Source organism: Leptonotus elevatus, chromosome 17 (genome assembly GCF_054856555.1).
Source record: "Leptonotus elevatus isolate MCC_2025b chromosome 17, RoL_Lele_1.0, whole genome shotgun sequence".
In the NCBI taxonomy this organism is placed as follows: Eukaryota; Metazoa; Chordata; class Actinopteri; order Syngnathiformes; family Syngnathidae; genus Leptonotus; species Leptonotus elevatus.
In genome coordinates, this window is record NC_141255.1 from 6306830 (window position 1) to 6328573 (window position 21744).

A 21744-nucleotide genomic window follows, 5' to 3' on the forward strand; every position below is an offset into this window, starting at 1 on the left:
AGGCATTCAGAATCAGCAGTTTTTAAACATTATTAGCAATGGGGATGTTCTTTAGCCAATCAGATATCAAATTCATCTCCTAGGATAAAAACAGCATTTTACTATAATTGATTGGTAAGTGCAAAATTGTAAGACTAGCAATAAAACACGTCTGTACTTTAGCGATGAATACATTGGGATAATGTGAATGATGGTTAGGGCAAATGCATTGAAATAAAAGTATATATTTTGTTTTGTAAATATAGTGGACTAACAGTGAAAGTTGCCAGAAACATAAATAAATGACTATGAGGGAAAATACGCAAATCTGTACATTTAATAGTGACTAGCGAATCTGTCGAAAGGCGCAGGCGTGAAGCCGACCGCATGTATTTCCTTTCTTTAAACTGAGCGACCATGCCAAATTTCTGCAGTTTGAAAACACAAGGAAGAATCAGCTTTCCTTAGAGGAATCACTTCTTCCTAATAGCCAAGCAAGCCCCATTGAATCAATCAGCATTCCATCAACAATGACAAACAAGCTTGATAGCTTCTGAAGGGCTCATTTCATGCTTGCTGAGCCTTCACGGACAACACGGCGTCCTCTTGTTGCCCATCACCTAATTACCCCTTTTTGTCGTCTGCTCACTAAAGGCACTGAAGTGGCCGAAGTCAACGGCGCGGCATGTAATGGCACTCTTGTAGCCACAAAGCGATCCCAGATGGAGTAAGCGCGGCAGAATCCCGAATCACAGGTTTTTTTTTTGTTTTTTTCCCTTATCAGCTGAATGAACGCAAGCTATTTATGTATTTTTAGCCGAGCGCTATGTGAGGTCGCTCAGAGTTGAGGGATAATAAAGAGGAGTCAGAGCCGCGAGAAAAAAACTGTGCCGAGGCTAATGAGGCTTCGTTAACGGCGGGTAATTGCCGCTTTAACCTCGGACTCGCCGGCAGGGAGGCATCATTTGTGTTCCTACGCCAAGCGCACTTCAGGTCACCAAACTTGCAGAAGAAAATGGAAATCGAGAAGAAGAGAGGGAGATTTTTGTTTAAAAAAAAAAAAAAAAAGTTCTAATCAAATACAAGTTGGCCTCAAATGGATTTTTGCTCTCTTCACCCAATCAGCACACTTGAATGCTTTGATAGATGGTTTCGGGAGACCAATAAATGAGCTGCCAAGCCAAGACAAATCAGGGATGAAAGACTTTTTTATTATCTCGAGGCTTGAATAAAAACATTCATTTCTTTCAATATGCATGCAAGATTAGCACATACAGTAAGTATTTCATTTGTATTTTGATACTGTATGGAGAGAAGCTTTGAAGTTTCAAACATTACACAGTTGGGACTATTTTCAAATTGTTTTGGAAGAAAATCTACGCATCATAAAAGATTCAAGTGGTTTCTGCATTTTTCAGGATGTCGGAAGGACAAACATGACCTCATTCTAACATGAGTCTAAAAAGTATCAAGTAAGGCACGGCGCTCCAAATGTCACCACGACGCTTTGTTAGCATGATTCAAATTCTTCAAGTCTTCACCTGACAAAACCAGCTCGGCCTCCCTCCAACGAGCCAAATAATGAGCAGCTCGCAGCTGCCGGCTGCTCGCTATTCCGCCAGCTGCGCGCAACTGCAGACGTCGGTTTGTAAAAAAGAAGATTTTTTTTTTTCCGCTTAATTCACTTCACGGCATTTAGCTCGTAATATTGTCTGACTCTGTGGCTGGTTGTCGACAGCACATGCAAACAATGCATGATTACAAGGCTATGCTTTCCATTTATGAATATGTAGTAGTTTACCTGCAAGTGCGAGTGCACATTTGCATCTTTTCATGGCTGCTGTGCTCGTCGGTACATGCGGTATATACACCGGCAGCTAAACTAGCATGAATGCTTCGTATCATTTTGACCTTATTAGGTCACGTCCAGCGAGGCTTGGCCGCTTGCTTTGGAGAGTTTTTCACTTTCATTTCACCTCAACCTCTCTGGGAATAATTCCTTATTATTAGTGTGATCTGTACAACTGGGGGGAAAAAAATGTCCAAAAAAGTCGCTAAAAGCCTACTAGAACATCAGAGGTTTATATGGAGTTAATCAGGGCCACTTTAAATGGTGTGAGCTAACTCCCAGTTTTGAGCCATTTCATCACATCTGTGGAGTGTGAAAGCTCTCTGTTTGATTACATGGCCATTTTTTAAAGTATCTGATCGATTGATTGACTGATTGATTGCTTGTACATGTGAACGAGCTGGCGGCTACTCCGCAGGCAGCCTGACAGTCTAATTAGGCTCGCCGCTTCTGCTTCGAGATGATTGGCAGAGGCGTTGCTATCACTGACAACATCCTGCTGCCTCCATATGGCCGTTGTCTGTCAAAATACAAGAAGAGATGCCATTTATTCCATATGCCACATTTATTTTGCCCCTCTTACGCTGGCCTAATTCATTGACGTTGAGATGTGAGCTGTGACTTTTGCCCCAATGTGGATTAAATTGTGAGCTGTCAAACTTAAGACGCTGTGCGTTTTTTTTCTGAATCCTCTCAGCTGCCTGTCTTACTGCATGCCCAGTTGTTGGTGTTTATTGGAGGTGGACATTTCACCATCGTTTCAGCAAAGTGATTGACTTCTCGTCAGTCACGCCGTCTGTCTCTGATTGGTTGTTTTCTTGGGCGTGGTAGTTTCTTACTCATCAAATTTGAAGCGCATAATGGAGTCAGAGAGGGCAGATTTTATGTCAGTTTTAACAAATAGAGTATGTCAAAAATTTATTATTTGAAAATTGCTGACTCCTCCTTCAAACGTAAAAACGTAGGGGAGACCAGGACTAGTTGTATCACGGGTAAGTTGTCACATTGCAATTTTCGACAAATTACAAAGTGGAATACTAGTTTTCTTCGTATAAATGATTAGGGGCTAGATAATATCATATTGTAAGTTGTCTGTTTTGTACAACCCAAAGTAAAAAAAAAATCAACTTGATATATTTTGAAACAGGCCTTGTACATAGACAAATTCTAGCAGCAAATCATGTGGACTCGTTAGAGGAGAGATTCAGACATCTCGTCATGCCTCAGTCACTGCTCTGTTTTAAGCTAACTTTAAACGAGAGCAAGTATTAGCCAACATTGTTGTTTGGGACAACTTGTCTCAGTCATTTTGGGGTTTGTTGTCACATATGCAAAGAATGGGCCAATGAAAAATGCACCTCTGCCATCTTGGTTTACGTATGCCAGAATTGTTCTTCAGATGATAAAAAAGGAAATTAATTTGCCATATTTTGCTTCATTGTTTATAAATTGATTTTCCAGTTGTTGGAACTACATTATGCCCGCATGTTAGGACTGTTCGAAGTTTAAAAACTTAATTCAAAAAAAAATTTCAATTTAATCTCAAATTTCTAGTTTGTTGTTGTTGTTGTTTTTGTTGTTGTTGTTTATTGTTACATGCACAATGAATGCTGCGTACTGCTAAATGCCGTGTGAAAAGGGCTTAATATTAATAAGCTTTTGTTTGAAAAGTAGAAAGTGGTGAGGCACGCTCGACCTTGAGCTTTCGTGTGCATTATCTCGATGGGATGATTGACATTTCGCCGGAGATTTTCTCGCCGCCTCTGGGCCGGCCGGGACACTTTGCGGCGCCTGAAAGTGCCGCCACTCGAGGTGATGATGACGATAACGAGGTCTGAGAAGTGGCCTTGTGTGACACATGTTGTCTGAGTGGTGCATAAACACGTGGGGGGTGGTTAATAGAAGTTTTACAATATGCTGGTTAGATGCAATTTTAAGTCGCCGGTTCATGTGTTAGCGGTTGCCACTGTTTTTTGTGTGTGTGTGTGTGGGGGGGGGGGGGGGGGGGCTTTTAAGGGCAAGCGGTGGCTGTGTTACGTTCAATATTTCAGGAGCGACAAGGCTGTTTGAGAGAGGTCGTGTGTAGACGCAAAATAAATTGAGAGTGGCCGTGATGGCGGCTCGAGGTGAACTTGAAGTGAACCACTTTGCCCCCCCTCAGCACAGGGATGACAAATAATTGAACGTGAGCCTTCAATAATTCCAGTTTGAAACATAAAAAAAGGAGGTTTAAATGGTTTAAATAGACGGACACTAAATATATCTACAGTATGTGGACTCACTTGCTGTATGTATGCTTTTTACCACGTTAGATATACATCAATAGAACTGAAAAGGGAAATTGTGCAAAGGAGAGATTTTATTTACTTTTGCATCCCTGGCACTAAACTTGGGTTCACTATACACCAATGCATGTTTAATTTTAAGACACCAATTAAAGCCATATCAGCACTCATCCTCCATGGAGACTGCTGGGGTGTTTATTTACACACCAGACGTTTATCTTATGGAAAAATAATCCCTAACCCTTTAAGCATGACAAACTGATGGTAAAATAATTGTGCTTTCGGGTGCTTTGCGCAGCCTTGATGCTATTTTAGCCAGATGAGCAAAAATCTAGTGCTGGTTAAAAGCTTGCTTTTGTCTCAAATCTGTGTTGCTTTATCCTTATCAAGCAGAAACAGTGTTTTCTGATATGCAGCCCTCCGTATTTGGAGGCTCATTTGAGGCCTGGCTGTCACCGTCTTTGTTTACTTGGAGTTCATAATGTATTCCTTTAGTCATGAATAATTTCTATCTTCCTCCTGTCCTTTGAACAAAACCATTTTTTTTTTTTTTTAAATTGTGTGTGCATGTTTTCATCAGCCTCGTGCGAACTCAAGCGTCCACAAATCGCATACATTATTCAATGCGGCAACCAAGCCCCAAAAAAATGTGACCCTAAGAGATTTGTTTCACGAACCCCCATCTGCCCAACCCCCCTGGCTGCACATTTTTGCAAAAACTCAGCGGGATGGCTGCTTTGATCATTATCATTTCCTCCTTGCGTGTGTGCGCGTGTGAGTTGCATAAGTATGATTGTGTTCGCTCGCTGACAGGCAGTGGTTAGTCCATGTGTGTGTTTATGCAAATGAGTACTTAGAGGTGTGTGTAAGCCTATATGATGGTGACCCCTCTGCTGTAAAACGCTCAGGAACAGCTGGTTGCGAGCCCGAAGTCTGTCTGTGCCTTTTTGCTTGTCTGTTATGTCCGTACATTGCCACATGATGCTGATGCTACTTTCCCGCATCCGAGGGCTTTACAGCAGGTACAGTGGCACCTTGACTTTACCCATTAAAATGATAGAGAGTGGTATTAACCTGCTCCAGCCTTGTAAACAGTTTGACCAAGAGGAAACCACAATCATTGTTGAATGAGTGCCTCTTTGTTAGTATCAATAAAATCTAGGGTGAAACAATTTTGAAAAATAATCTAAGTGGATTTGGGGGGGTTTCTAGGGGTGTCATGCGATTATTATTATTATTTTATTGTTATTAATCGCATGACTTCAATAGTTAATAATTAATCACAAATTTTATATCTGTTCTAAATGTACAACAAAATGTACAAGTTTTCATACTCTTGTTAACATAAAAGTGGAAAAAAATGTCAACTAATAGAAATTTGGCTGCATGTTTTAGTCAATGATACAGTAATTTCATAATAACTCATAAAATAGTTAAAATTTAAAAGATGTACTGTACTGTAAAAAAGGAGTGTGATATTAATTTGTGTTGAGGTATTTTTTCTGCCACTAGATGGCATCGTTGCATTTGTAAAACATTGGTGACAGCTCAGTGCATTTTTCTTTTCATATTAACTCATTCACTCCCAGCCATTTTCACTGAAGCAACCCCCTTAGTGGCGTTAATGGAACTTTAAATTAACTGAAAATTAACACACACATTTTGACACCCCTATTTTTTCTCAGTATTACGATCTCAATTTAATATGCAATTATTTTTTCAAGGTATTCTTTCCATGTATCTTTTTACTAATTAAAGCAATCAATTAATATGAATTACAATAAACAGTATTTACTAGGGACCGATAAATCAATCGGCTGATTATGTCCCTTCAGCGAAATGGTACACTAACCCTTAGTAGCAATTGTACTCAATTAACACTGGTCTTTTTATTTATAACACAGAATTCTATACCATACATAACCTTGTATCCTAAAATATATAATTTGTTCACGAGTCAATGAAATTGAGTTTCAATTCGACCAATAAAAAGCAGCTTTTTATTTTTTTTATTTTTGTAAAGGTAGCATACTGTCGTAGCCGGAGAATGTGTCAACGTATGAATGATGAAGTCAGCGCCTGGCAGTGTAATGAAAAATGACCCTGAGGCAGATGATGCCGTCTCAGCCACAGTCTGCTTCCTGTCTGCCCCCGCCCTCATCTTCCTTTCTGTCTCTCCGGCTCTCGTATCTCAAATGTAGTGGCGGGAATTATGCCGCTGTCACATTTCTCTCCTCCTCCTCCTCCAAAACCCGCTGTCAGCCTCCTCCTCTCATTGCCCTCCCGCCGGTCCTCCAATAAGCCGCCAGCTGGAGGTCAAGTCCGCGCTTTATTAAAACACGGGCATCCATTACAGCGCAGTCCACATGCGACTCGACTCCGATGTGAGGAAATTGAGTAAGGAGGTACAGATAGATATCAAATCTCCAAGTTCAAATACAAGTTTTGTTTATATTAAAAAAGGATCTCAAAACTGATGACCTTGAGAACTCAATTGAGTTTTCATAAAGAGCCTACTAGAACATCTGAACTTAATCGGAGTTAATCTGGGGAGCACTTTAAATGGTGTTTAAATGGGATTGGTTCATTCTGAACACAGCCAATTATAAGAGGGTGTGCATACTTATGCAACCACTTATTTTTTCATTTGAGTTGCACAGGTTATTGGTCACATTAACGGCGGATGTTAACGCTGATGTCAGAAACCCGATATTAGAACAAGGGTGTGTCGATTTTTTTAGCCGCTGTGCAAAAGGCAATGACGAAGATGAGCGATCAGATGATCAGATGAGCGACGTCGGGAACGAGCGCTTGGAGGCCGATCTTATTTAATTACTTTTTGATGATGCGTCTATTTAATTAGCATTAGAGCAAGCGCTCTATTTATGGATGTGCCCGAGATCAAAAGGCTTCCCTGTGAACAGAAGGAGTTGTAACGAGAGACTGGTTGATCCTTCTTTAATCTAGCCACATATTTTATTATATAATTATCATTGTATTAATTCATTATTAATTATCCCATCTATAATGTTTCTGTCATCTGTTATTTTATGTCACTTTCTACAGTTTTCTGGAATGCCACACTGGCCCATTACTACGCCCGTTTATGTTTCTTCCCCCCCCCCCCCCTCCCAGTATTTCAAATGAAACCACAAAAGAGCGGTTTAATTATTTTGTGAAATGACTTTTCAAATAATAATCTACTCTCTGTCATGTCTGCCCTCACACTGACAGCCAGAGCCATTAAATACTCCATTCCTGTTCAAATCAATTACCTCCCCAGCAGCGCTGTTGAGAAGCCACTGAGCTAATGGGTTTTGCTTTCCCGAGATCAGACGGGATCAAAACCTTTTCTGTGGCAATTAAGCCCACCGTGTTTTTGTCAAATTGTACCCGGCGATGACATGCGACGCCACTGCATTTGGCACGCTGAGAGGGCCCTTCATTTGGTCCCGAGAGCTCTCCAGAGGGCCAATTGACCCGCGGGTTAAAAGTGCCACATGTAACGAGCTCGTATGTAAATGAGGAGGCAAGTACTGTACGCATGTGACTTGTATAGCTTTAGAAATCTAATTTAAATAAAATATTCTGATGGTACAAGTTTTTTTTTTAATAATAATAACTGCGGACAGAACTGTAGTCCAAAATTCCAACTAGTCATGCTGTAACTGTATTCCAGATGACATGTCGTCGGTGCATTGTGTTTGTTTATGAATGGTTATTTGTTTACCGGTAGTTACACATTTTAAAGTGTTATACTTGTACGACTCGCTCTAAGGGAAAGACGAAAACTGCCGGCAGTGAATAAGTTAAGCAAATCATAAACTCGTGTTCACAGTATTACTCATACACTAACTACTTGTTGAACCAACAGGACATCACACTGTTTCCTTAGCGCTTCATTGCCTCGCTGAACAAAAGCAAACAACCGTCTTGCGCAAATGTTGTCTTTAAAGGTCTTAATATGCTGTTCACACTGAAGCAAAATCACTTTTTATTATGCGCCCGAGAGACGTTTGTTTGCGATTGCCGACTCGTAATTAAATCTGGATTAATAGCCCGGGAGCGTTGCTCTCCTCCCTCTCATTCGACGACAGAGCAAATGTAATTAAGAAGGCACCTCTGCGGCGGGATATCACAGAAGAAGTAATCAGGACATCAGGAAGGAGAAACAACCCGTGAGAAGTTCAAGGTCCCGTGCCTTTTGGATCACAGGTGCGGGGCGAGCCAATATGTTTAATGCACAAGGTGCGGGCGGCTAATGCACTTGTGCTGTCGTCGAAGCGGGCGTCAAGAGCGGCACTTTGCGTTTGACACCTCGCAGGGACAAGGTGTCGGACATGTTGGCATCGCGTCACGTGTGTAGCGCAACATGCAGCGGCTGCGGCGCTCACTTTGCCCGCCTTGTGTCGATGAACGGACGGACGGACGAATGAATGGATGGACGGACAGGCGGACGGACAGACAGATGGATAGATAGATCCATTTAAGCCATGCTAAAAACCAAAATATGTTTAGTATGTTTTTAATTCGGAAAACTGTCTATCTAATTAGCGAGTTAGCTTAGCTACTTGGCTAATATGTTGGATAGACGGACGGACAGACAGATGGATAGATAGATCCATTTAAGCCATGCTAAAAAAACAAAACATGTTTAGTATGTTTTTAATTATAAAAACTGTCTAACTAATTAGCGAGTTAGCTTAGCTACTTGGCTAATATGTTACTTTATAAAAACATACTGTATTGACATACTTTACTCCACACCCTCCGTGGCAGTGTATGGCTAACGGATATACTGCTCATTGATGCATTATTATGTAATATTTAATTTAACCAATTTCTTAAAAGGTTCAAGAAATGCAACATGGATGTCAATTAGCGTTAGCATCAAGCTATCCGACTAAGCCATTTGGTTCATTTAAATACGCGATGGGTAATTGTCTTTGTTCACTGTTTTCCAAACTGCTGTTTATTGAGAAGTGTGTTGAGTTGAGTCACTGCCACCATACAGAGTTTGTGTCTCATGTCTGTGCTGAAAAATTGATGAACAACTTCTCATATTTCAACAAATTTGTGTACTGTATTTCTCATCTCTGTTTTTCCTTTGAATTGGCAGGTGGTTCTGGTAAGCTCCTCGGTGAACGAACGAGACCAGATGGTGTTCATCAGCACCGACGAGGGCTCCTCTTTCCAGCGGCAAACCATCTTCTTCACCCCGGACACGCTCGTCTTCCACCCCAAGGAGGAGGACAAGCTCCTGGCCTACTGCAAGGATGGACGGGTGAGGGATCGGACGGTCCCGTGAGCTCCAATGGAAAAAGGTGCGACTTATTAACGGGCTCCTCTCTCTTGTGTTGCCAGCTGTTTGCCTCCACAGATTTGGGCCGCAAGTGGACTTTGCTTCAGGAGCGGGTCACCAAGGACAGAGTATTCTGGTCAGTTCAATCGTTAATGACTCATTCTGGACTGTGGGGATGACTGCATGTGTGCGTGTGTGTATCCCAGGTCTGTAGCAGATGTGGATGTGGATCCTGATCTAGTGCACATGGAGATGCAGGACACAAGTGGAGGTACAGTGGCCTGTTTTTTTTTTGCTGTTGCACTAGCAAAAGCCAGGATGTACATTTTCCCTCTCCCTTCTTAGGCTGTCGGTATTTCAGCCGTACTCGACCTTGTTGTGCACACAAAGCGGCACGCCGGAATAATGCTGAGGGCGACAAGAGCCAGTGTAGATAGCAATATCAGCTGACTAACAGATGGACCGGTTAGCGCTTAACTCCCCTCCTAACTCCCCTCCTGGGGGCAACGCAGCCAATTGCATGTGTTAGAGGTCGTGTGGTAGAAGTGTGTGTGTGAGTGTGATTTAGATTTCTCAACCACAAGCGGACCTCATCTACTTTGGGTAGCCTAATCCGTAATCTCTGTAAATAGACCTGAGACAGCAGCACTCCACCATCCCATCTGGACTAATAAAAATAAGAAGCACGAAGGTTCAAGTCTTGAAAGGAGAGGAAAAAGGAAGAAGTTATCAGGAAAATAAATACGCACGAAAGGTACATCAACAGGGCTACCTTTGTTGGCGGAGGGTGACGGCTGGCGGCCGTCCGTCTGGGCCAGCTCTTTTCTGGGGCGAGGCAGCACCACATGGTACCCTCTCTGCGCCGGTGCAACCGGGCGTGCCAAACCCATCTGTTTGCCCCGTGCCCTCCTTGTCACAAATGGCTTGGCCAAGGTTAAACGGCGGCACGCTGCAAAGGAATCTGGTCAAGGCCAAGGCGCAGTACCCGTGCCAGCTCTCAAGGCGCGAGACCCGTGCCAGCTCTCAAGGGCGGGACGCAGGGTAGACGATTGATGGCCGGAGCGTGTGTGAGCTGCATGGAGGCTGGCAAGCTGCCTGTTTACTCGGAATCCTCGTTAAGGAGACTGATGATGCGCAATGAGAGAGAGAGAGTGAGAGAGAGAGAGAGAGAGAGAGAGAAAAAGAATGAGAGTGTGGGCATGTGTGTTATTCCCGGTTTAACTAACATTGTGGGGACATTCACACCTCTTTTTGGAAGTAATTGGATTTTGGTCAGGGTTAGGCAATCAGTTGTGATGGTTAGGGTAAGGGGCTAGGCAATGCATTACGTCAATGGGATGTCCCCACTAAGATAGTAAGACAAACGTGTGTACGCCACCAATTGGAAATGCACACTTAACCCACTCAAATGACCCTTTAGGGTTTGCCATGTTGAGTTAATGTACAGGTGTTTGTCATAAATTATCCTCTTAACGTGCTGGATCCCCCAAAAAGTGTCAATAGTTACTTGGACACTGCAAGGTTTCAATTCCAACATTATTGAAACGTGTCCTTACAGGTTACCTGTACGTTACCTGCCTCATCGTGAACTGTTCCGACAAAATGGTGACGGCTCAGTTCTTGGGGAAAATCGACCACAACTCTCTGTCGGTTCAGGGCGACTACATTTTTGTCAAGGTAAAGCACACGACAAAACATCGACACACACTTTGCTGGGTGGAATGCTCACAGCAGACAAATATAACATCTAAAAATGTCCAGAATAAAGATTATAATTGATCAAAATTAAAAAGTCTGCTGATTCCTTGCTCTGATTAATTATTTACTGACATCCACAGTGAAAACTGCAGTGCAAATCTTATCAAGCCACTATGTTGTTGTTGTTTTTATGTATCTGTAGTGCTGCTGCAATTTCCTGCAGCTCGAATTACTACACAGCATTGGAAAAATTGTCGCCTGTCTACAACGCATGTGAAAACTCAATATGTTGTTGTTGAATCCCTTCGCAATACTGCTATTGTATGGGTGTTTCATACTGTATTTATTATCCAAATACTGTTTATGTTGTTTCCCAGGTGACCACAGGGAATCGCACCAAGCACTACGTGTCGTATCGACGCAATGAGTTTGTCCAGATGAAGTTTCCCAAGTATGCTTTGCCAAAGGTAATGGAAGTACAAAACGTTAGCCTAATAGCGTAATTGCCAGAATCATTTTTAACTTCCTTTTAGGATAAAATGTAATAATAATAAATCAATGTAATCCACAATGGTTTCAAGTATGATGGGCAACTATCCTATTAGGCTAATGATATGCCCCTTCTAAGCCAATTACCGTAATTTCTTGAGTGGATCGCTTCTTTTTTTTCATCCAAAATCAGGCAGGTGTATCATACACGAGTACATGCAAAATTATGAAAATTTGTCACATTGTATCGGCGTCTACTAGTATCTGGGGTTGTGGAAAAGTTGTACTTGCATTCCAGTCCCCCAAAAGTTTCACAACCCCGAGAAAGAAATGAGTAAATTTTTCACTTTTCCACTGCTGAATATTGGCAGAAAACTGCAGCCCTCATAACAAAGAGTGGCATGACGCAGTGGATTTACAGAGCTTTGGCGATTTTATGAGTTCTCAGTCAAGTTGGGAGCGAAGGCACTGACTTTCACGAGATTTAATTCGATCTCACCTCTTCACTGGGCAGCTTCCACGCTGGCTGCGTTTGCCGTATTGATCACATTGATCCAAGGATGCTGCACAGGCACGTGGCGCACGATGATGTTGTGAACAGTGTTCCCCTGCTACCCAAGAAGGGATAAGCCAAAAGTTGCTACGACAGTGCACTTACTGAGTGTAATGCCCTCGCATGTGGGATGGGGAACTACAGTGGCCAATGCATTGCTTGGTTAATTATTGAACGCAGGAAGGACAAAAACACTCGTATATATTTGTTATATCAATGACGTACGCCCATTTCGCTGACACACCGGAAAGTACTCCTTTCCTGGGACTGTGGTTGAGCCACTCTTTTTCTCCTGCAGTAAGCAAGTAAATATACACTTACCAGGTATGCTAACTTCCTCACACACCGTTCTCCAAGCCTTCTCTCTTCTATCTCTGACTCAACTGACAGCTGGCTGTGTAGAGCAAGCAATAGTTTACTCAGTTTGTTTATTTTATATCAGGCACTAATCTAAGGGGTCCTTCAGTGTGCCATTTTACATCAGGCAGGTTCTTGAACAGCTGAGGGTCTTTAGCGAGTGAGGAAAAGAATAGTAACATGACAAACAAAGTCAATGTAATTTAGCATGACGGAAGTGTGGTTCAAATAATGTTAACGGATTGACAATTACAGTTTGGTTTGGTTTGAAATATTGGCGGCTTAGCAAATGGGTTCATTTCACATCATTTAGTTAAATAAGTGTGTGCTTGTTTAATGCAAGAATGATGCCGGTGTGTTTTCCACCGGCCGCTAAAAGACGGTCACGGCCATGAAATATTCACGGTGTCGATCGAATGGCGTCACGTGTCAGCGGCTTACGCAAAGACGATAAATGAGCCTGGCTCGGACGCGACACGGGGGCGGCGGCGGGGGAGCGTTTGATGCCGCCACGCAAGCCCGAGTACTATTGAAGTGTGCTGATTGAATGCGGGGCTCGGGAGATGTATTTGAAGCGAGGGGAAGGTGGTATGGGGGCGAATAAACAACTTTGAGCCAATCACTGCCATTGACACGCTGTCAGGCATTCAAGTAGCTTTCATGATAATACAAAACACAAAGCACAAGACAAGGTGTTAACTTATATCAATTTTGGCTCTGACCCTTTTGTGGTTTACTGTTTCTGGACTACAATGGTGGTCAATAACTGTAAAAAGTAAACACATTTGGCAAAGTATGTCATCACTAGGGATGTCAAAATTAGTGCGTTAATTTTGAGTTAATTCCTTTACAGTTTTTTTCCATAGGTTTGGCACATTTCTTGAAACAGACATACATTTGTGAACAAATCAGTTCATTAGCAAAAGCACATATCAATCCCAAAACTGGTCACACATGCTTCACTCCATGTTCCTTTCCCAAACAAAGAGTCGGTACTGTCACAACTGCAAAGAGCCTTCTCAATTGTGTTGGCTCATCTGCATTCACTTCGTGCTTTTGCCAAAAGTAACTTGGATGATTTTGCACAACACCATGGATCATCTGCAAAAGCTCATATCTCTCCCAAAACAGCTTACACGTGTCAAAATCAAATTTCGATGTCATACAAGTAGTCAGTGCCCCCACATTGCATCGTCCCTTTGGCATTCTGTGAGCACTGTAAGTCAAAATCATTCGATGTGTTGTCACAATAGCAGAGGTGCCGCTAACAAAATGCAATTATATATATATATCTCTATTTTATCTCCAGGATGTTCACATAGTGAGCACAGATGAGCAGCAAGTCTTCCTGGCTCTGCAGGAGTGGTACCAGACGGACACGTACAACCTGTACCAGTCGGACACACGGGGGGTCTACTACTCCATCATCCTGGAGAACGTCCGAAGCACTCGGCAGCCCGAGGAGACGGTCCTCATCGACATCCTGGAGGTGAAATGGCACGGGGAAAATTCAGATTTCCAAGTCGAACATCTGCACGGTGTTCCATTGATTTTATAAAAAAAATTTGGACCGCACATATCGCACATGTCAAAATCCATACCTGGATAAAAACTAAAGTTTTTTCATAGGGTCTCACCATACTGTCGATTTTCACTTATTGGGGGTGGCTCTGCAACGTATCCCCGCAATAAATGTGGGTTTACTGGACTTGGTTTAAATGCAGGTCCGTGGGATCAAAGGCGTATTCCTCGCCAATCAGAGGGTGGACGGCAAGGTGAGAACTGTCATCACCTACAACAAAGGCCGAGATTGGCAGCTCTTAACCCCGCCTGCCACTGATATGAACGGCAAAAGCATCACCTGCAAAGCGGTAATAGCCTCATCACACATGATATTCTGCAACAAAAATTCTTTATTGTTGTTATTATTATGTTATTTTTGCCATTCTACTCCTTCCACATTTCTCAATGGATTAAAATCATTCCAACTTCATTAACTAATTCTGGATATCTTGGAAGCTGATTTCCACATTCCTTCATTTTAGAATTAAAATTAAATACATTTCACACCCAAAAAACATTTTCACAGTAATATTTAAACATTGTAAATAATTTACTGTATCTCCTCCCCCCTTCCATTTTTCTCAATGGATTCCAACCATTCCAACTTCAAACTGTTCATCTCTTCCAAGCTTATACAAAACCATTCATAATGTTCCCAAAGTTCTTACATTTTCACAGTAAAATTCACAAATTAAAATATATATATTTTTAATATTTACCTCCACCTTCCACAGTTCTCAATCGATTCAAACCATACCAACTTCAAGTCTCGCCTTCTACATTTCAGCAATTCAAGTCATTCCACAGCATTTCAGTTCAGCTTCATCTCATCATTACTCACATGAAAGTACATTCCCTACTTACTGATTACATGATCTCTCTAGCCGGACTGCCACCTCCACCTTCACCTGCGCTGGGCAGACAACCCCTACGTGTCCGGTACTGTCCACACCAAAGACTCCGCTCCGGGTCTCATCATGGGAGCAGGTGAGTTTCCCACTTTTTGCCCGGCCTGTGACAGGATGTTTTTCTTTTTCTTCTGAGACTGCATTTTAGCCTTAGTCTGATGGAATGTGCAATTGTTTATCCTCAGGTAACCTTGGCTCCAAGCTGGTGGAGTATAAGGAAGAAATGTACATCACGTCTGACTGCGGGAAGACATGGAGACAGGTACATCGCCATCTGTCCTCCACACACTCATCGACAGAGCCGGAAAAAGTACTCACAGTCGGTACTTGTGCGAACAAGAAAACAATGCTAAATGAGCTGATACACATTATACTAAATGTGTTCATTCGTAGTGTTTTCTTCCTTCCCACCGTTGCTCATTGGAGCTGGAAATCCCAACTCATTAAGATGCCCCCAAACAAGAATTCTCAAGTGCACTGTGTGTCTCTTTTCAAGGTGTTTGAGGAGGAGCATCACATCCTGTACCTAGACCACGGCGGGGTGATTGTGGCCATCAAAGACACCTCAATTCCACTCAAGATACTTAAGTAAGCATTCTTGATTCACAATAATAATGAACAAAGAGATGATGTTTTTATAAAATAAAATATTCTAGAGTGCTACTTTCCTTAATTAAAAATACATTACAAAAGGTTTTTTGTTTTTTTTTGACGGGTGGTTGGAACAGATTTAATTTCAATAGAAAAAGATTTATGTATGTATGTATGTATATACTGCCCTCTTGTGGCCAAGCCATGCACACAAGAGGAACAGCACAATGTCCATTGAATTTAAGTTGTAAAAAAAACGTTGCAAGAACAGGTTAGTTATTTCTACTTAATTTTCTTATTTCTGTATTTATGACAGGAGGGGGGTGAGGGGTGGAGCCAAATATATTTTACTTCCCTATGCCACTTTAGGGGCTCTGTAGTTTAAACTAAATAGCAGTAGTTTTATTTATTTATTTATGAAGTCATTGAACAAATTAATCTCATAATGCGTGTTTTTTTACCTTACCCTATGCTGCCACCACAGGTTCAGCATCGACGAGGGACGCACTTGGACGGTCCACAACTTCACCAGCACCTCAGTCTTCGTGGACGGACTCTTGAGCGAGCCGGGAGACGAGACTTTGGTGATGACGTGAGTCTGTCGCATCCGCTCATCATTTGCATTCCTTCCACTGCTGGAAATTGTCCACAAGGGTGAATGTGAGTAATTGTATGTGCCCTACAGTGGATTTATGCCTCCTCTCACCTAAAGTGACCTAATAAGGATGAGCCCTATAGAAAATGGTGGGTCGGATTGATGGGTCTGGTCTGCAATCCATGCATAATGGATCCACTGCTTCAGACTGATGACTAATTATCATCCGGAGCGGAAAATGAAGTTTGACTCCTTTCGCTTGAACCTCCAGACGATCGCTTTCCACTCTTGCCTCCTCACTCCGATTGCTTGTTACGAGTGACCGTGGAGGCTCACACACACACACACACACACACGGCAATCTCTCATCCCGTCAATTCCGGCTCCAGCTGCCAGAGAGCGTGGCATCCAATTTCTCGCCATTCTTTTCCCGGCGAAGCCTTTGTCCCATCGAACCTCCCGAGGTTTCTTTACATTTGGGAGCCAGGGCACATTTGAACACATGAACGGCGGCCGTGGCTCAGGGTGTAGAGACGGTCGATCAGTAACCAGAAGGTCGGCTGTTCGATCCCCGCTCTCCCCAAGTCATGTGTCGTCGTGTTTTTGGGCAAGGCACTTCACACACATTGCCTCCAGTGCTACTCACACTGGTGTATGGAAGGTGCGAATGTTTGGTGGTTGTTGGAGGGGCCGTCGGCGCACACTGGTAGCCAGCCTGCCCCAGAACAGCTTTGGCTACTTAAGTAGCTTATCGCCACCACAGTGTGAATGTGTGAGCGCACGAATAATGCAACCACTGTGAAACGTCTTTGAGTGTCCAAAAAGGCGCTATATAAATTTAATGCATTATTATTTTTTATTATTATTAACTCTTTAACTACCCTTCGAGCAGTCAGTAGGATACATTAACAAAGCAAATACAGCTGGAAATGGGGCCTTAGGTGGAAGGAATTGTGATTTTTTTTTTCAGTTTGAAATGGCACTCAGTGTTAGCTCAGAACATGGCCTCTGCTAGGAAAAAAGGTCAGGAAAAGCCTACTAGAACATCCGAACTTTATTTGTGGTTAATCAGAAGCATTTAAGAAAGTGGATAACTCATTCATTATGAGTTTGGTGGAGAACATTTTGAAATGTATTTCACAAGAACCTGCCGTTTGAAAAAGAGTTGATCTGAAATCAAATTTCCCCATTGAAATAAATGGTAATTCCATTTATCCGTTCCAGCCCCCCCCCCCCCGAAAAATAAAACCCAAAATTTCTCTGATGTTTTTATATTCTTGTATAGAAAGAGAATGAAAGAAAATATTAAAAAAGGAAGAATAGAAAGTGATGGGATTTTTATAAAACCTCTTTGCCACAAATGTTGCCGATGAGCGCCCAGCGGAGCAGAAATTCCTCACACTTGCTCGCTCTTCCCAATCTCCGCTATCAGTAAGTGAGCTGGAGTGCGACCTGTCACATCTCCTCTCACTCCGGCGGCAGATAAAGTCAGATTAGGCCCCTTTGGCTCCAATGCGCCGGGAAGGTCACTTTTACCTCTGGGATTTTCCATACACTCACACGTACGTTACATACCTGTGATGAGACGTGTGTCTGACATTGACTACAGCAATGTTGCCAAGACACATATTATTCTTTAGAACAGTGGTTCTTAACCTTGTTGGAGGTACTGAACCCCACCAGAATCCAATCCAATACACTTTACTTCTATAGCACATTTTATAAACAAGTGTTTCCAAAGTGCTGTACATTGAGATCCGCACACTATCATACAAATAAAATCTATTAAAAATAATAATAATAATAATAAAATACTAAAATAGAACAAGTAAAATAAATAAATAAATGCAAGTAAATTAATAATTACATAAAAGATACAAAATAAAAACACAAAAAAGACCACACAATTCACGCTGAACTAAAAGCCAAAGAATAAAAGTTGGTCTTAAGACGAGACTTAAAACTGTGGGAGCGGTTCAAATGTGGAGACTCCCATACACTGAACCCTTCTTTCTGGAAAAATATTATTTTATTTTTTCAGATCCAAGGGTTTACTGGTGAACAAAATGAGATACAATAAAAACAGTAAAGGCCCCAGAATTGAACCCTGTGGTACACCATACATGAATTCATATTGCTCATATTCGTCCAACCAATTTTTTGCTCGAGCAAGTATGACGGGATTACATTAATAAAGAAATCACGCGACGTACCATCACAACAGTTCCAAGTCGACTACTGAGCGCACCAAATTCCCTGCAGCACAGATAGATCAAACGATGTAGTGTGATCAGATCACCTGCAACCAATGATGGCCAAGAAAGGCGTTTCATCACGAATCAGTTGAGTTGATTGTGTGCCCTGACTTCCGCCAAACCCCTGAGACTGACTCACCGAACCCCTCGGGTCTGATCGAACCCAGGTTAAGAACCACTACTGGTCTTTGTGCTTGTTTAAACGCAGCGTGTTCGGCCACATCAGCTACCGGTCCGACTGGGAACTGGTCAAAGTGGACTTTCGGCAGTCGTTCCCTCGCCAGTGCGCAGAGGCCGACTACGAGTCCTGGCAGCTCACAGACCTGCAGGTAACACCCATACACACACAGACGGCCCAAAATCAAAAGCAACCACAACACCGGCTTACATGTCCTGGTTTCCTCTCAGGGTGAAAAGTGCATCATGGGCCAGGAGCAGACGTTCCGCAGGAGGAAAGACACCGCGTTCTGCGTCAAAGGCAAGAGCTACACGTCGGCTCTTGGGACGAAAGCATGCCAGTGCACGGAGCAGGACTTCAACTGGTGAGCCCGCAGAGAGCGCAGAGTAACTCTGAACACAAGAGGCTACATTTTGCTCACTTTTCTTTGTGCAGCGACTACGGGTTCGAGCGATCCCACGCAGAAAGCGCACGGTGCTTTGCCGACTTTTGGCACCATCCGGACTCGCCGCCGGACGACTGCCACCCGGGACGAACCTTCGAGTCCAGCACAGGGTCTGTGCAAAATATACATATCATTGCTCATATAGATAACAACACATACATGTTGAAATCTGATTGGACCACACGAAAAAAATCTAACAAGCACATACTGACTTGGGACTGATACCCATCCTTCATTTTTCCTCAGGTACCGCAAGGTGGTGTCAAACATGTGTGAGGGGGGCCTGAACAAGGCGCAGAGTGCTAAACAAAGTAACTGCCCTCTGCTGCCCCCTAGAGGACTGCGAGTGGGCATCAAAGGGCAAATGCTGGCTGTGGCCCCGGGTGATGACATCACATTCATAGTCCACCAGGAGGAGGTAGCGTGAGCCTGTTGCGATTAAGTATTTCAAAATTGAGAAATCCATTTGACTCCATTTGACTACTTTTATTCCCCAGGGCGACACGAGCAGCACCAAGTACCAGGTGGACCTGGGCGACGGCTTCCGGGCCATTTACCGGAACCTGACGGTGACGGATGAACCCATCCAGCATCGCTACGAGAACCCGGGAGTTTACAGAGTTTCCGTGCAGGCGGAGAACGCGGCAGGTCACGACGAGGCCAGCATGTACATCCAGGTCATAGGTCAGAAAAGTACTTCATTGTAATGGGCTCTGGCGGCCTCTAGTGGCATTACAGTCATCTGCAGACACAAATCTCTGAGTCTTTCTGCTCTCACCAGCACCTCTGCAAGAAGTGCACCTGGAAGTGATCCCCATCGCCGGGAGAAACCACCAGGTCAACCTGACAGCCGTCGTCCTTCCCGCCGAGGCCAACCTGACCGTCTTCTACTGGTGGATTGGAAACAGCCTGCAGGTAAATGCTCCTTGGAAAATAGTCATAACATTTTGCTTTGACTAACGTCACGCGCGATTGCCACGCAGCCAACGTTGACTCTGCGCAACAGCATGCTGACCAGCTTCCCGGAGGCGGGTGAGATTTCAGTGAGCGTCCAAGCGTCCAACGGAAGATCCATGGTGCAGGATACCAGGATAGTTCGCGTCTACGGTAAAAGGCCTTCCTGGTCTTCCGCCTTGTTGACCCCACAGAGAATTTGGTCCAAACGCGTGTCTTACTCTGGCAGAAACCTTCCACATCATCCCTCTGAGCTTCAGCGGGCACCTGGACCGCTTCAATCCCAACATTCCGGAGTGGCGGGAGGACGTGGGTCAGGTTGTCACCAAGATACTGGCCAAGGTAAGTCACACTTGAAATTAGGGCCCGACTGATATGGAGTTTTTGAGACCGATGCTGATTATTATATTTGGCGGAATAAAATTCAGATAAAAGATTCAAAGCTGATTAATTAAGGAATATAAAATGAATAAAATATATATTTTTGTCCCTTAATTGCAATAAAGAAGTTGAAATTTTGAATGTCATTATCTTTGTCTTGGCTGTAATGTGTCAATTAGGGCTGTAACTAACAATTATTTCAGTAATTGATTAATCTGTCAATTTTTTGGGGGGGATTAATTCGTTCCATCCTTTTTTTCAAAAACAGGATATTATTTCAAATCAACAGTGCACAAACATAACTTGATGATGATGGAGTTTAACGTGAGGAAAATCAGCAAAAATGTTGATCATATTTTTTCCAAAGTAAAAGCAATTTGTTTTATTTTGGTTCAAAGTCCACTTTCATGGAAGACTACAGGAATCGGAGAACATTTATTGTAAAATTTACAATTAAAAACGATATCTAAACAATTCCTTGAATATCCAAAAATAATTACAGATGAATTTGATGATTCATTGATTCATCATTGCACCTCGAGTGGTAATGTGTAAAAAAAAAAAAAATCAGTTGGCCAAAAAAAAAAAAAAAACTCTTTTTAAAACAGCTAATATGAGCTGATTAATTAGTCAGATCCTACTTTAAACTCACTCCTTTCCTTTATTGATCCAAAGCACATTAAATGCAAATCATCCAAGAATGTTTTTTAAAAAAACAATGGTGACTTGACTTACTTGTAAAAGTGTTTGTTTTTGTTGGTCGGGAATGACAGGTTGATTTTTCCTGATGTATCTTCGTCACGTCAGGTCACAGGCATTCCCCAAGAGTCCCTGGTTACCGTGGTGAAGGCGGGCCTGCCCACCGCCGCCGACCTGTACGTCCTCCCAATGGAGAGCACGCCAGCAAAGAGGAGCGTGTTTCAGGATAAGGTGAACATCTTAACAATACAATGCAGTTAAAGAAGTACAGTGCAGATGTGTTTCACTTTTACACTCATTACGTTAGTATTTAAATTTTGAAGAAATATTTTCTTTGTCTGCAGCGTGTTCCAACCATCATGCAAGCTTTCAAAGACCACAACGTTAGTTTTGTGGTGCGAGGAGGTCTCCGGGTTCTGGTGCTACCAACGGACCCCAACGCAGGTAAGGGGTTTACACCTCCGATCTTGCTTGACAAGTATGCGGCTTTTGTTTTAATGGCCAATTATTGGTTTATCTCCAAAGGGCTAGGTTCAAATGCTGTTGACTCCACAGCCACAGCAACAGAAATTGGTGCGTTGGTCAGTCGTACTCCTGCCGCTTTTCCTCTTGGAGAACTTCCGATTTCACCTTTTTTCCCCTCCCCTGGTTTCCTAACAAGCC

General features: G+C 42.9%; 1 protein-coding gene across 9 annotated transcripts in view; it reads left to right on the forward strand.

Annotated features, from left to right (window-relative positions):
• The window catches only part of sorcs2 (sortilin-related VPS10 domain containing receptor 2), a 76362-nt gene that overhangs the window by 50055 nt on the left and 4563 nt on the right, over positions 1-21744 (forward strand). For 4 of the 9 annotated variants that reach the window (XM_086058928.1, XM_086058922.1, XM_086058923.1 and 1 more), the window contains 22 exons: positions 9233-9397; positions 9478-9551; positions 9622-9686; positions 10974-11092; positions 11491-11580; positions 13822-14001; positions 14237-14383; positions 14960-15062; positions 15169-15245; positions 15480-15571; positions 16059-16166; positions 18633-18753; positions 18833-18966; positions 19038-19157; positions 19294-19465; positions 19545-19731; positions 19829-19962; positions 20031-20154; positions 20231-20343; positions 21190-21312; positions 21426-21525; positions 21607-21654. In XM_086058928.1, the coding sequence (XP_085915054.1) occupies positions 9233-9397; positions 9478-9551; positions 9622-9686; positions 10974-11092; positions 11491-11580; positions 13822-14001; positions 14237-14383; positions 14960-15062; positions 15169-15245; positions 15480-15571; positions 16059-16166; positions 18633-18753; positions 18833-18966; positions 19038-19157; positions 19294-19465; positions 19545-19731; positions 19829-19962; positions 20031-20154; positions 20231-20343; positions 21190-21312; positions 21426-21525; positions 21607-21654 (2596 nt within the window). Of the gene's footprint in view, positions 1-8268; positions 8329-8454; positions 8631-9232; positions 9398-9477; positions 9552-9621; positions 9687-10973; positions 11093-11490; positions 11581-13821; positions 14002-14236; positions 14384-14959; positions 15063-15168; positions 15246-15479; positions 15572-16058; positions 16167-18632; positions 18754-18832; positions 18967-19037; positions 19158-19293; positions 19466-19544; positions 19732-19828; positions 19963-20030; positions 20155-20230; positions 20344-21189; positions 21313-21425; positions 21526-21606; positions 21655-21744 lie in introns of those variants that run through there. The other 5 variants (XM_086058925.1, XM_086058927.1, XM_086058930.1 and 2 more) reach the window with 4 other exon arrangements.